General features: G+C 35.0%; 1 protein-coding gene across 2 annotated transcripts in view; it reads left to right on the top strand.

The window, feature by feature from the left end:
• Positions 1-16,612, top strand: part of ARFGEF1 (ADP ribosylation factor guanine nucleotide exchange factor 1) — a 147,139-nt gene that overhangs the window by 45,448 nt on the left and 85,079 nt on the right. For both annotated transcript variants that reach the window (XM_064384256.1, XM_064384255.1), the window contains exons 6-7: positions 2,948-3,224; positions 6,886-6,996. In XM_064384256.1, coding sequence (XP_064240326.1) covers positions 2,948-3,224; positions 6,886-6,996 — 388 coding nt within the window. The remainder of the gene's footprint in view (positions 1-2,947; positions 3,225-6,885; positions 6,997-16,612) is intronic.

The raw sequence follows: 16,612 nt of genomic DNA, 5'->3' as shown, positions 1-16,612 counted from the left end.
CTTGTGATCAGCTCCCATCCTTTTTTGAGTACCTCTGTACTTTCTTTATTCTCAAGATGTTCCAGGCTCATTTTGAATTTTCCCTGCTTCAGCCTTGGAATCAACCACTTCAATAAGGAGCCCTGGCTCTTTTGATGGGAGAATGGTGTTTAAAAACCAAAACCTGAGTGCTAGATGTGTTCATTGTTACTCTGTGTTATTGCTTCTAGGCCTCTCAGCAGACAGAGTTAGGAAATACATGTTTATATACTATCCCTTCTGCCCCACTCAATTCCCACACCTGTATGTGACTTTCCATCTGTAGAAAATAAAACTATGTGTTCATACTGATATTTCTGGTTTCAGTGCAACAAATACAGGGTTCATTTCAGTCTTCTCCCTTTATTTGTAACTTATTTCTCAGAATAATGAGAAATACGGCTTTTGTATTCTAAATACATTGATTGTTCAATCCTGTTATACCCATTAGTTTCAGAATCGCTAATCATTACCAGTGTGAAAACAAATTTACTAAGTAGGTTATAGCATTTATATTCATTTTTTTTTTGTTTTTTTTGGTCTTCAGCCTTATCTATTCAAAATATTATTTTCTAGTTACTTAGATTAGTTCCTTTCTTCCCCATACTCTGCAGTAGGGTAATGCTATTCCTTTGTGATAATAGATTCATTTGTTACTCTCTGCTTTTCATTTTTGGTATCTGTCACATCCTGGTTAGTTTTAATTATAGTCATCCCTTAATATTCATGGGGGATTGGTGCTAGGGCCCTCCTGTGGATACCAGAATCCATGGATACTCAAGACTGTTTTATAAAATGGTATAATATTTGCATATAATCTACACACATCCTCTGTATACTTTAAATCATCTCTAGATTACTTATAATACCTAATATTTTGTAAATGGTTATTATACTGTATTGTTCAGGGAAGAATGACCAAAAAAACAGTTGTCTGTACATGTTTGTTCAGTACAGACACAGCCATTCTTTTTCTCCCCCATAAGTATTTTCAATCCCTGGTTGGTCGAATCCACAGATGTAGAACCCATGGGGATACAGAGGGCAAATTGTATTATTTATTTTTTAGGTTTGTAAAACATTATTATGATTTAAGAGTCAGAAGGTCTACTCAGAAAAGTACCAATTCCTCCTAATTCCTCCTACCTCATTCCTCTTCCTCCCTTCTTTCCATCCCTTTAATATAAGACAGAAGCCACATATCTACCTTATAGTCAGAAGTGGTCACACAGGTACATCGTGGGAAGGGACAACACAAGGGAGTGAAAATTGAGAAGTGGACATCATTGGTGACCATCTTGAAGATTAGCTACTACACATGCTATATGTTCTCTTTTGTATTTTCCTCTTTTCACTGAGCAGTCTGTCCTAGAAAGCATTTCATATCAGTCCTTAAAGACCATCCTCATTCTTTTTATAGATTTATAGTACTTTAGGGTATAGTATAGCCTATTATGTATTAAGTTACTCTCCTATGTAGTGGCATTAATTTATTTCTGATATTTTGCAGCCACAAAAAGTGGTTTTGCTGCTTTTTTTTTTTTTGAGGACGTAAATAAAATAATTTTGTCACTTTTTAATAACAAAGTTTTTTTGGTTTGATTTGTTTAACAAATTTTTTACTAAATTCCTTATATGTTCCTGGCACTGTGCTAGGCCTCACTTATACAGTGATGAGCAAAACTGACTTAACTATTACCTTTCAATATCTTACGAACATTTGAGGCAAAGAGTTTCCCTGAAACAAATATATAACTGAATTATGATAAAGGCTGTGAACATGTATTGTGTTACAAAGAGTATTTAGTTCTGTGCTATGGATAACTATAGAAAAGGGGGAAAGGGGGAGATAAAATAAGGGGAAAAGGGATATAGACGATTTAACTTATACGTTTCTTAAAATCTTCTAAGCTAGAAGTCAAATTCTCTGATATTAACTACTGGTAACCTTAATCTTCCCCTTCTTCCACAAAATAAAACTCCCTACAAAGAAAATTTTGTCAAAACATAGTATTAAAATATTTTAATTCAAACTTATTTTTTAAATTAATATAATTCTGGCATTTCCATCTAACCTGGAATATTACTGGAGAAAGTGAAACGTTCGTATTTGTTACTGTACAAGATTTATCTTGGTGGAAATTAATTATGTGAGACTCATTCTTATCAGGTCTTGAGGACCAAAAGAGATGTGTGAAAAGCAATAAAGTGCTAAAAAATGAAATCTTGTGATCCCAATTGTTAAAGTTTTTAGCATCTTGTGAGCCAGTTTTACAGATAGTATTATATATATATTAATACTATTAATATATATATGATACTATTATTATATATATAATAATGGCAGTTTTTCTGAAATAAAATTCAGACATTTGTAGATACATTTTTTTCATAATTATTAAATGACTAGGTAGAGTGATTTAAGCCTTCATTATAATTTTATTAAATGTAATTTTAATATTTTTTCATTAAAAGATATTTGACAAGGTCACATAAGAACATTCTACAGAAGGATAAACACCGAAAAGTTCCCTCCTACTCTTGTTTGCCATTTGATCATTTCCTAATCTCTACTCTCTATAGATAACTGTTAGTACTAGTTTCTTATGTATCTTTATAGACTTTCATTCTGTATGTATAAACAAAAGTGAATGTGTATGTGTGTTTCATTCACACAAACACCAAATACAATGAAAATAGTATATAGTGAAAGTCTTTCATCTCTGTTCTTATGTGTCAATTTCCAGCCACCTAAGGAGTAAACATTGTCCATTGTTTTTAGTATATTTTATGTTCTCCATTTCTGATAAACTATAATTTCTAAGCATAGAGACAAGGTGGCACCTTATAGAAAGGATTGTTTATACATCATCCTTCCACATTTTAAACAACTTATTTTACTAATACTGGAAATTTTATTTATTTCCAGTTACAGGAAGCAAAACAAATGGAAAAAGAAAGACATCGGCAGCATCATCATCTGTTACAGTCTCCAGTAAGCCATCATGAGCCTGAATCACCTCAACTTAGATATTTGCCACCTCAGACTGTTGATCATATATCCCAAGAGCACGAAGGGCACCTTGACCCCCATACAAATGATGTAGATAAAAGTCTTCAGGATGATACAGAGCCTGAAAATGGATCTGATATTTCCAGTGCAGAAAATGAACAGACTGAAGCTGATCAGGCAACTGCAGCTGAAAGTAATCTTCTTGAGAAGGGGATGTGGGGTGTGTGTTAAGGGAAATGTGTAGGAATGAGAGTTTTGATGAAGAAATGTTGAAAGGATAATATGATTTAATGTTTGTCAGACACTCTGTGGTAATTGTGGACTTTTCTCATTGTAGGTGGTAAAGTTAATTTGACTATAACCTACAAGATACCTATGAATAATACTTTGCATTTATTAGCATCTCATGAGCAGTGTGCTTTATAGATTTCGTTTGGAGCTCAGATATGTTTCTAAAGAGGGTCATAAATGTCCATTAAGTGTTATATAGGAATTTCAGTTTTCTTAAGATTGGTTTTATAGCAAACAAGTAACCTAGTTTTCTGGAATATGACTGAAATTTTTAAAAAGTCATTACCAGTCTTAAAAATATGATTATGGTCAAAAAAAGTACTGAAATTAAATATAAAAACAAAGTTTTTGAGTGACCAACTGATAGACAAAAATTTTCATTTTTTAAAATCATGATGCTTAGTAATCACTAAAATTGAGATGTTCTCTGACTTTTTAAATGTATATTTATAAGAAAACACAAGATTATAAAAACTGATTTTACAAATTTGTTTCTCTGCAAAAATAATCCCATGAAGTTGTTTTCTTCCCAAATATTATTTTCAGCTTTAGCTGTTCGAAGAAACTACCAGAGAGTTTGTGATGTTCCCTTTGCCCTTTTTAAATGATGGGAATTCTGTTGCTTGTCCAGTGAGGTTGTCTAGAACTAGGATGGTTAGGGGTCAATTACAGTTCATCCGAAGTCTGTATATATACTTCACTTTGAGGAAAGACTTCTGTAATACATTTTCAGCTCTTTATTTTATTTATTTTTTTAAACCATGCCTTTCCCAAAACTTAGTAGTGGCATGAATACATGCCTTTTTACACTTTTCACCCAGCTTCTTGAAAGGCATGCTTTTAAAATAGTACTTTACTATTTGTTTTATAAAGAGATAACTTTGCTAATCTAAGCATTCACAGTACTGAAGCTAATAGTGAATTCATATCACTTATATGATTTACATTTGTCTAGCCTACCTTTGCCAAAATTTTCCCCACTTTCACTGTGAGCTTATAAAGGGGTAGATTCAAAGGCTAATCTCTAATAAAGCCAGGAATTTATTCTTTTGTTTATTTATCTATGTATGTAGCAAACCTTCATTGAGCATACCGTGTCTTAGGCACCATGCCAGGACTTGAGGTTAAAAAGATGATGGAGATACAGCTACTGCTTTTAGTGTGTTCTTAGCCTACCTGGAAGGTCAAGTGAGCATAAATGAAGTATAATGTATGATAGGTGTCCTGAAAATGCCATGCACAAAGTAATTGTGCTGAGAAGAGTTAGGAAATTTCTTTGTAGAGAAAGTGATGCTATTTTAGTTGAATCTTGATAGATAGGGGTAGGAAATTTTCCAGTCAAGGAAACAACTGAACTAAGACCCAAGGAATGGGAGCGTCTGCTGTGTGTGAGGTACCGCTGTAGATGCTTTATAGAATACAGAGTTAGAAAGACAGTTTCCTGTGGCATTGTCATGATTATTTTGGCACTAAAGATGTTTTTCTCCCAATAGTTAATGTAAATGAAAATTCTACTTAGCAGCCGTTGGTTCAAAGTGCATTTTTTGGAGTACATCTCTGTCACCTACCAGCTGTGTGACTTTGGACATAATAGTTAACTTCTCTAAGCACTTCCTACATGTAATAAATATTAGTCAGTGTTACTCTGTTCTATTTCTTTCAGATAATTTATGTGAAAATTGACTCTTCACTAGTCATTTTGTACACTTAGATAGTAGTTATGTATATTTAGTTATTTTGAAACTCTAATTTTCAGGCTTTAGGTAATTTTAGCCAACTAGAGCATGGAAATAAAACACTTAAGAATGGTGGAAAAATTATCTGTCTAGACATTTATGTTTTTATTCCACAGAAGACTCTAAATGCTATTTTTATTTGGATAAATGCTGTTTTTATTTGGATATTATGTAAAATAAGGTTGTTCATTTACATGCATATTTATCAGGTTTCCCCTTGTGGCATTCAGTATTTTGTAGGATACTACAGGCAGTAAATTGGTAACAGTGAAATTATAGGGAGGACAGGCACCTAGAAGCCACTATTATCAGTAGCGGTCCTTTTTTTCCTTTTTTTTTTTTTTCGATACAGGGTCTTTCTCTGTCACCCAGACTGGAGTGCAATGATACAGTCATGGGTCACTGCAGGCCTCCCAGGAACAAGCAGTCCTCCCGCCTCAGCCTCTCAAGTAGCTAGGACTATAGGCAGGTGCCACCATACCCAGCTAATATTTAAACTTTTTGCAGCAGCTGGATCCCACTGTGTTGCCTAGACTGATCTTGAACTCCTGGGCTCAAGTGATCCTCCCACCTCAGCCTCCCAAAGTCCTGGGATTACAAATATGAGCTCCTGTGCTCAGCTGTAGTGGTTCTTTGTAGTAGTAGGAAGGGACGGGGAGTTGAAACTGCAACATCACCAGCTAATATGCTGTCTGATGCCCTTTGGTGTAGGACAGTAGTAGCTCAAGACAGTGTTTTGAATCCCAAAGCATTCTAAAGTGATAATTGAGCTGCTTTGAGATATTTTTCAACATTTTTAAAAAGCCCTGTAGAATTCCTGTTTTTCTCTGCAATACACTATGCAAGATATCTAGAACATCAGATATCATCAGTTTCTTTTATGCTATTCAGAAGTTTTGAATGGCAGTTATCTGTTGTTGGTGTTGTTTTTCTTTTTTTACGTTAAATTGGACAATGAATTCTTTTTTAACTTCTTAAATTTAGTTTTACATTGGCTGTGTAGATTCTGTCGGTGAAAAAATAGGAAGAGCCAGAAAGCACTGGTGAAGGCCCAGATGTTTCTTCAGGGACCTCACCGTAGAGTAGAGTGTTGATCTTACTATTGATGAGCCTAAGTAATCAAAACAAGCTTTAATTACATTAAAAAAAATTTTTTTTGAGACAGAGTCTTGCACTGTCGCCCAGGCTGGAGTGCAATGGCACAATCTCGGCTCATTGGAACCTCCGCCTCCCAATTTCAAGTGATTCTCCTGCCTCAGCCTCCTGAATAGCTGGGATTACAGGCATATGCCACCACACCTGGCTAATTTTTGTATTTTTAGTAGAGACGGAGTTTGACCATGTTGGCCAGGCTGGTCTCGAACTCCTCACCTCAGGTGATCCACCCAACTTGGCCTCCCAAAGTGCTGTGATTACAGGCATAAGCCACTGCAGCCGGCCTAATTACATTTAATATATTTGATAAGGGATAGTGTAATGTGTGTAGTAAGTATAAGTAAGTATGTGTAGGACATGTTAGAAACGTTTCATTCAAAATACATTTTAAAGTTTTGGTTCTTAAAGGACTAATCTAGAAAATTCAGTTAAGTGGGATAATGTAATAGCTTGTCAAAGGAATCATTATTGAAATTGACTTAAATTTGGAAAATATTTAAATTTTGATATAAATTTTGAAGGTTTAGCATACAATTGCTTCTAATTTCATGTATCTATTTGATTTTTTTCTTTTATTCCTCATTGTTTAGGAAAGTTTTTCATCATAAATGTTTACTAAAAAGCTTTCAAAAAGTTAAAATAATGTTCTGTTGAATTTTTCTTCTTTTAAAGCATTATCTAAAAATGACATATTATATGATGGAGAAAACCATGATTGTGAGGAAAAGCCACAAGACATTGTACAGAACATTGTAGAAGAAATGGTGAACATTGTTGTTGGAGGTAATATACTTCATTCAAAATTATTTTATTCTGTCTGTGAGATTGCATCTGACTTTGGAGACTTCGTAATGTGTGGAACAGAAAGGGCAAAATTAAAACATTTGGAGCCAACCAATGGAAAGTTATAAATTCCACATTTAGGATTTTGGCCTTGATTCCAGAACAAATGGGTTAATATTGAAGATTTTAGCACTGAGAAATGAAATGATCAGAACTATGCTTTAAGAAGCTAAGTCGGGAAATAGGAAGTCCCAGTAGGAGACCAGCACAGTAATCAAAGCCTGGATAGGGCAGAAACAGTGGAAACGGAGACAAAAATATGGATAAGTGATGTAATGGATTTTGAATCAAGAAGATTTTATAACTGATTAAGTAGGTAAAGAAGAGAAAAGAGAAAATAAAATATGTCAGAGGCCCTCAAGATTACCCCAGGGTTTGGTGATTTCTCTGGAAGCTGTCACAAGACCCTGCATATAGTTGTACTCCCTGCATGATTTATTAGTGAAAAAGTACAAAGCAGAATCATCAATAGGAAAAGGTATATGGGGTGAAGTCTGGAGAAAATCAGGTACGTGCTCCAAAAGTCTCTCTCAGTGAAGTCGTACAAGATGCTCTTAATCAAATTGTGAAGTGTTTTCTACCAAGGAAACTCATTAGAGACTTGGGGCCAAGGTTTTTATTGGGAGCTGTTATGTAGGCACCTAGCATGTGCCAAAATTCCAGACTCCCAGAAGGAAGGCTGGTGTTGAGGACAAATCACACTCTTTGTGCAGTTTAGAATAGTGAGTCACTTTTATCAGTTCTGGGAATAGTGGGATCCCTCCCAAAATAGTGGGATCCCTCTCAAGTAGGCCTTTCTAAGGATAGGCAGTCTCTGGCCTACTATGTTACCTCTTTTGTGTACAGGTAGTGTTTTAGTTTTTGAGTCTAAATGGGTAGGTGGATGGTGGTACTATTGGTAGAATTGAATCATCTTGGAAGATAAGTCACTTGGGAAAAAAGGCACTTAATTTACTTTTGAAATACTGAATTTGACCTTTAGATTGGCCATTTATGTGGAAATGATTATGAAATACGTAATGGAAAATAAAACTCTGGCTCAAGAGTTGGCAAGGTGGAATAGATGGGAGACATTCTGTTAAAATTAATAGTAAAGCAAGCCATGAGATTACTAAGTGGGAAATGGTAGAGACTGAAGAAGAAACAGTGATTTCCGGAGTATGAATTTAATATATATATATTTTAAAAAATAAAAATAGGGAAGAGAAAATAGCAGTATATGCCCATGCATTCTTTAAACATTTCGTAATATAGTTAAGGAGTTGGCAAATTATGGCCTGCGGGCCAAATTCAACTTGCTACCTATTTTTGTATGTAAAATAATACTGTGACACAGCCATGTTTATTTGTTTTTATATTGCCTACAGAGGCTTCTGTTGCACTACATAGGTAGAGTTAAATTGTTCTAGTAGAGATTTTACCACCTGTGAAGCCTAAAATGTTTATCATCTGGCCCTTTATAAAAAATGTTCAGCACCTAACAGAATACAGAGTCTGAAGTGCAAGTTTTGTGCAACTTTTTTCGTGGCGTTTTTTTGTTGGTTTTTGAGACAGAGTCTGGCTATGTCGCCCGGGCTGGAGTGCAGTGGCGCAGTCTTGGCTCACTGCAACCTCCACCTCCCAGGTTCAAGCAATTCTCCTGCCTCAGCCTCCCAAGTAGCTGAGATTACAGGCACCTGCCACCAGGCCCAGCTAATTTTTGTATTTTTAGGAGAGACGGGGTTTCACTGTGTTAATCAGGCTGGTCTTGAACTCCTGACCTCGTGATCCACCTGCCTCGCCCTCCCAAAGTGCTGGGATTACAAGCGTGAGCCACGGTGCTCGGCCTGTGCAACTTTTTTCTTAGGAAAAATGTCAAACCTAGAGAAAAGTTCACACACACACACAAAAAGTTCACTTGTACAATGAAATGAACAAATGAACACCTATGTGCCCTTTATCTGGATTCACTAATTGTTAACGATTTTGCTATGTTTGCTTTGTGTATCTTTAAACACACATACACATAATGTATGTGTCTTTGCTGAACCGTTTGAGAATTGGTTGTATACATTGTGACATTTCACCCCTAAATACCTCACAGTGTATATCTTCTCCAAATAAGAGCATTCTTATACATAAGCACAATTCCATTTTCACACCTAGGGAAATTAATACAATTTCAAGAATATCTAATATACATATATTTTTCATTGTTCCCAGTTTTCCCAAAATGTGTCTTATATCCTTTTTTTTTTTTGTTTCCTAAATCTAGAATTCAACTTAGGTACACTGTCATTTGCTTATCTGTCTCTTTGGTTTAGAGCAAGTCCTCTTGATTTTTCCCACCATCTTTCATGACATCTACTTTTTTGAAGAGTCTTTTGCCTTATAGAATATTCCAAATTTTGGATTTATTGGATAGTTTCTTTACCATCCTATATGAGTAGATTGAGATTGTCATCTACATGATTAGTTTAAACATATTTGGTGAAAATCCTGCATAGGTGATATTGGTACTTCATATTATATCATATAAATTGGTATATAATGACAGATTACGCCCCTGTTGGTAGTGGTGTTGGTTAAGATGGTGACTATCAGCTCTCTGTAATGTAAAGGAACATTTTCACTTTGTAATTAATAGCTAAGCTGAGATGATACTTAGAGACCATATGAAGATGTATTCACCCCGTGTTTCACCTCCCTCCCCAAGATGAGGTCTTGCTCTGTCACCCGGGCTGGGGTGTAGTGGTACAGTCTTGACTCACTGCAGCCTCGACCTCTTGGGCTCAAGCAATCCTCCTGCCTCAGCCTCCTGAGTAGCTGGGTCTACAGGTATATACCACTATGCCTAGCTAGTTTTTGTATTTTTTTGTCGAGATGGAGTCTTGCTTGTGTTGCCCAGGCTAGGCTTGAACTCCTGGCCTCAAGTGATCCTCCCATCTGAGCCTCCCCAGGTGCTGGGATTACAGGCATGAACCACACACTTGGCCCACTCAGTGGTTTTAGCACGCATTGTTGATCCTTGCCTTATTTAGATACTACAGTGGGTTGCAATATAGCAATTTTCTAATTCTAACATTCGTTGACATTTTTCTATAGAGAAGAACTCTCATCCCACCCCACCCCCACTTAAAAAATACCATGGATTCAATGAATTCTTTTTATTATGTTATGTGTTATAATCCTGTATCATTATTATTTTTATTTTTTGTCTGCCAGTAGGAATCCCTTCAAGCCAACACCCATATTCTTTTGATGTGATTCCATTAGTCTTTGAGCTTTTCCTTTATGTTTGGAACAGAAAGATATTCCAGGTTCACCTTCAGCTTCCCTTTTCCTCAGCCCTGGAATCAGCTAGTTCTCCAAAGAGTCCCTGTTGTTCTTAGTGGGCATTTGTTTTTAGTAACCAAGAATTGTGTACAAGGTGTGCTTGTTGCTAGCTGCTGAGTTGTCCTTACTTGTAGTCCCTTCTAATGGACAGAGATAGGCAAACATACAAGTAGTTTTAAGTTCCTATTTGTAGTTCTACTTCGCGTTCAACACTACAAGGTTTCTCCTCATTTTCCTATACTTTCTATTTGTATCTTCCTTTCCCTGCAGTGAAAACCCAGATTCCCAAGAAGATGCCATTACCAACAGCAAACCTATAAAGTTCAAGATTTCTCTGTAATTATATGCATCCTTAAATATATCCTGCTAAGATGAGTGAGAGGACTGTTTTTAAAAAGTTATCTTGAATTAATTATTTTATTGGTTCTTTTTCTAAATATGAAAAATGTTTACATGATTCAAGGTCAAAATTACATAAAATGTTTACATGGAGAACTCCTCCATTAGCTCCTTCCTTCTCTGATCCTCCTTCTATAGGTAATCACTTTCACTAGCTTTTAGTTTGTCTCTGGAGATTAGGGGGTTGCCCATACATGTGTGCTTGTAAGTAAAAGAAGTAAGCAAAGGCATATATTTTTATTTCCCTTTCTAACATCTTTTGTTAGAATACTGCATGTATGCGTGTGTGTTGCTTTTTATTTTTAACCTAACATCTATTAGAAATCATTCTATTTCAGTTGACAGAGATTTTCTTCTCTTCTCTCGTGGCTTTCTGCATAATACTCCCTTATGCAGGTATATCATAGTTTATTCAGCCAGTCCCCTATTGTACTTAGGTTGTTTCCAGTGTTTTGCTGTTACAAATAATGCTGCAGTGAATAACTTTGTACATCTGTATTGTTTCATATTTATGGAAGTTTATCTTCAGGGCAAATTCCTAGAAATGAGATTATTATTGGGTCAAGTGGTAAATGAATATGAACATTTGTTAGCTATTGCTAAATTCCTCTTTATAGGTGTTGTGCCATTTTGCACTCTTACCAGTAATGTATAAGAGTCTCTTTTTCTCCACAGCTACTAGTACTAAAAGATTTTGAATTTTTACCAACCTGATAGGTGAGAAATATATCTCAGCTTGTTTTTAATGTACATTTCTCTGTGAGTGAAATATCTTTTCATATCTGTAGGATCTTTGTATATCTTTTAGTGAGTTATCTGTTCATGTCTTCTGTTCGCTTTTCCATCAGATTTTTATCCTTTTCCAGTTAAGAATCCTTTCTATATTAGGATTCTGTATATTTTACAGATACTTTCTCTCAGTTTATTATTTGCCCAAGTCTTTTGATCTTGTTATGTTGTGTTTTACTCTACATAGTTTTTAAATAACGTTTTTCACACATGCCTGCATATATATATTTAAGTATAAATGGGAATATACTTAAGTTTGATAATTTGCATCTTTCACATAGTAAACTACATCCGTTCATGTCCATTTGTATTTCATTAAAGCACTGGACCATAATTTATTTAAATAATCTCCTATTAATACTAGCATTTGGATTATTTCCAGGTTTTTGCTTTTTATAAAGATTGTTGTGATATACCTTGCTTATTATAGACATCTTTTTGCACTCATCTTTTGGATAAATTATAAAGAAGGAATAGCTTGATCAAAGTCTATGAATATTAAAAAAATTTGTATACAGTGCTATAATGTCATTGTAATGATGGTATTTATTGTTTTAATTTGCATTTGACTATTTGCAAGGTCAAAACATAGGCAATCATTTTTATAGGTCAAAGATTGGTAATTTTATATATTCCAACTGAGTATCATTGGACTGTTTATACTTTTTTGAATTACTATTTATGTCTTTTACCTGTTTTTCCTTTTCTTTCTTTTGTTCTTATTTTCAAGAGTTCTTCATACTAAAATTATTTTTTGTTCAGTGTATTGTAAATATTTTTTTCTACTAAGTCTTTGTTTTGTTTTGTTTGAACCTTTTTTTTGTTTTTGAGATGGAGTCTTGCTCTGTCACCCAGGCTGGAGTTCAGTGGCATGATCTCGGCTCACTGCAACCTCTGCCTCCCGGGTTCAAGCAATTCTCCTGTCTCAGCCTCCCAAGTAGCTGGGATTACACACGCACACCACCATTCCTGGCTAATTTTTTTGTATTTTTAGTAGAAATGGGGTCTACCATGTTGGCCAGGCTGATCTGAAACTCCTGATCTTGTGATCCACCTGCCTCAGCCTCCTAAAGTGCTGCGATTACAGGCATGAGCCATCGTGCTTGGCCTTTATTGTTATTTTCTGAGCACATACTTTACCACAAAAAAAATTTTTTTGAGATTATCTTTTTATTTGTGGTTTCTGTTTTTGTTTTGCTTAAAATGAATTTTACAACCCTAAGATTATAAAATATGCTACAATACATTTTTTAATACTTTTTTTATTTTTTTACTTTTGCTCTTTAATTCATCTCATTTATTTTTCTTTATAGTTTGAAATTGTATAGCTAATTATAATCTGTGGAAATAATCATTTCTTAATTAATTTGAAATGAAAATTTTATCCTAAATGGTTCTGTTTTTTGAGTTTTCTGTACAATTGTATTAAGCTATTTGTCCATTTTTATCCAGTGTTGAATTCTTTAAAATATTTTGTCTTTATAATACATTTTGATTTTCATAATGCAAGGCCTTTCTCTTCAGTTTTTTTCTTTTGTGTTTAATTTTTGTGTTCTATAGTATCAGTTTTTAAAATATGTATTAAATGTGTTCTTTTTTTAGGTGAACTTTAGAACCACTTTATTAAGTTCAAAAATTAATGCTTATTTAGTAATTGAAATTATCATGTGCTTATAAATTAACTTGGGAAGATTATATCTTCTTTGCAACAATATTGAGTCTTCTCCTCCAGAAACATAAAAAGTTCATTTAGTGAAGTCTTTTACGTCATTTAGGAAAGTATTGTTTTCTTCCTTTGGCTCTTACACATTTTTTGTTTAATTATTTCTATATGTTTGGTTTAGTTTTGATAATATTTTGGTTGAGTCTTTTTTCTCTATTCCCTAATTTAATTGGAATATAGAAAAATTCTTGTTTTTCCGCATTTATCTCCTATTTGGTGACCTTCTGAACTCATATTATTTCTAAAAGTTTTTCATTTGGTTATTTCCTCTTTCCTAAGTGAATAATGATATTTTTACCTTTGTCTTTTCCTTTACAGTATTTATACCTCATTTTTGTTTGTTTTTTTTGTGTGTTACATTACATTGGCTAGAACCTCCAGAAAATATTGAGTAGTGTTAATGATGGCAAGGATCTTCATTTTTTTTTTAACATTATTGATATATTTCACCATTAAATTTGATGATTGCTGTTGTTTTTGGATTCTTTATCGTTACTTTTGTTTTTTAAATCAGGAGTAGCTATTGATTTTTTTAAGCCTTTTCGTTATTCTAGAAATATTTTCTTTGTTGTTGTTGTTAATTCTTAGAAATATTTTCTTTGTTGTTGTTGTTAATTCTTCATTCTTTCTGTGTTCTTTTCCACATTTCACACTATACAGATGTTGAGTATTCTAGATCATGTCCTTGATTGCTATTGCAGTCTTTTCTAATTTCTGTCATTTTGTCTTACGGATCTACGTTCAGCAAGAATGTTACAAAGGTTTTTCCATTTTGCAAATATTTTTTAGTAATACCCATTCTACTGCTTTTTCCCCGTGTAGTTTTCGTTTCAGTAATATTTTTCGCCCAAGAACCCCATTTTTCTCTGAGCTTCATTTTTTATGGCACTGTGCTCTTGTGTATCATTGCAACATTGCTTCACATATCACTGACTGTACTAACTGTAACTGTCCTAACTGTAAAATCTAATTTCCCGTTTGCTCAGATTGCTGTGCTTTGTCTTCACTTTTGAGTTATAAACTTTACATTTTTACGTATTTGTAGAAAGAGACTAGATATGATCGGTCTACTCTCAGTAATTGTGTATAGGTTTTTTCTATTTCTTGTGAGGCCTTCCTTTCCAAAATTTATGATGTGACTGTGGTCCAAAGGCAGACCTCATTTCTAAGCTGAAAGCAACGAAGCAGGTGCCTCCCTTGAGCAGGGTATGGCTCTAGTGGCCCTTGGGCTGTGTAGTCGCTTATCATTCACCATATTATATGCACAAACCAAAATCAAGTGAAGGTTGGGATGAATGCTATACACTTTTTATATATTCTACACTGAGAGAGATCTTCACACTTCTTGATTTGTTCTCACTCTCCCACCCCTTGCCAGGGAATCTTAGGTTGGCTTCATTCAGCAATGTCTTTAATTGGCAATAATTAGGTAGAAACAAAGTAGGAGCCTAGAACCTTAGTTGGTTTTCCTTTGGTGTTTATTGAAGCATTCCCAGTTAGCTGAGATACTGCTCTCTCCTTTCCTGGCCTACTTGTTCTGTTTGGAGAACTACTAAATAAATAATCTACTTTAGTTAGCAGGCAGTGATCAGATACAGTCTAGATGATCATGACTGTGGTCAGCTCTATTGATAGACATTGGCATGGTTCCCCAAGCTTTTTGATTTGCATCTTCCCTCCTACCTCATAGCACCTTGCCATTCTAGGCTTTGACGTCTCTTAGAACCCAAGTGGTAAAACAACCATCTCTCTCAGGTAGGCCTATTCTTTGCATGTGTTCAGTCATAAGCAGTACATTAAATAGCTTTTCCTTTGATCTCAACCTACTTTCTAGGAATTCCTCAAAGTTTATGATCCAGTGATATGCTCCTTAATTTATCAGCATTATTAAAAATACATCTCTTATGTTTATATACATTTTTTGTAATTTCAGTGGGATTTGTCAAAGGAGAAGGTAAATTGGTAGGCTCAATTCACTGCCTTGAAAGTAGAAGTTTGCATCTATGTTTAAGGGATAATTGGAGGAAAAAACATACAGACAATAATAATATCTAACTGTATTAAGTTCTTCCTGTATATCCCAAATGATTTTGTGTGCTTTACATTTAATCTTCCCTCAAACATTGGGATGTTTAGGTACTATTACTATCTCCTCTTTACAAATGAGAAAACTGAGTAATGAGTGATTACTACTTTCTAAGAAGTGATAAAGTGAAGATTTCAGCCCATGAGGGTGTGGCTTCAAAGTCTAAAAAGAAAATCAGGAAATGTTTTCAGTTTCTTTGAGAACTGTCTTGAGATGGAAAGGAGGAAAGTAATATCAAAGAATATTGAGTATTCCTTTGAGAAATTTAATAAAAAGAGGGAAGAAAATGGACAATAGCTGAGATGTGGTAAGAGGTGAAGAAAGAGTGTGTGTGTGTGTGTGTGTGTGTGAGAGAAAATATTTGAATGTTGGATAATAGGGAGGTTTTTGGATAATATTTTAATGTTGGATAATAGGATTGTTTTGCACACAACAATCCAGTTGTGTGCAAAAAATTGAAAAAAGCATTGTTAGTGGAGGAAGATAGTATTGAAGGCAAAAAGACGTGTATTTTTGTGGTGCTGCAAGAGACAGTAAGGAAGCCTATGATAAATTACCTAATTTTTAGCTAAATAGTAGGTGGAAGTCATTTGTTAAGGGGAGGTGGGGAGAGAGCCATAGGAAGAGATGTAATTGGGTACAGAGAGAAAAAGTTTTGAAATAAGTACTTTGGGGAATGAGATAGGAACTCAGTTTCTAATAATCATTGTCAACTTTTTTGTGAGTCTTTCCACAATCTTTTTACATATGTAAGCATTCTTTTTTTATTTTTATTTTATTTTATTTATTTACTTATTTTGAGACGGAGTTTCGCTCTTGTTACCCAGGCTGGAGTGCAATGGCGCGATCTCGGCTCACCGCAACCTCCGCCTCCTGGGTTCAGGCAATTCTCCTGCCTCAGCCTCCTGAGTAGCTGGGATTATAGGCACGCGCCACCGTGCCCAGCTAATTTTTTGTGTTTTTAGTAGAGACGGGGTTTCACCGTGTTGACCAGGATGGTCTCGATCTCTTGACCTCATGATCCACCCGCCTCGGCCTCCCAAAGTGCTGGGATTACAGGTGTGAGCCACCGCGCCCGGCCACATTCTTTTTTTAAAACAATTTTTTTGTAGAGATGGTGTCTCACTGTGTTACCCAGGCTGGTCCCGAGCTCCTGGTCTCAAGTGATCCTCCCACCTTGGCCTCCCAGAGTGCTGGTATTATAGGCATGAGCTACCGTGCCTGGCCTAAGCATTCTTTATATA

Source organism: Aotus nancymaae, unplaced genomic scaffold, assembly GCF_030222135.1.
Source record: "Aotus nancymaae isolate 86718 unplaced genomic scaffold, 86718_ANA_hifiasm-v0.15.2.pri h1tg000036l, whole genome shotgun sequence".
NCBI classification, from domain to species: domain Eukaryota; kingdom Metazoa; phylum Chordata; class Mammalia; order Primates; family Aotidae; genus Aotus; species Aotus nancymaae.
This window is presented reverse-complemented; position numbering and strand designations above follow the sequence as displayed.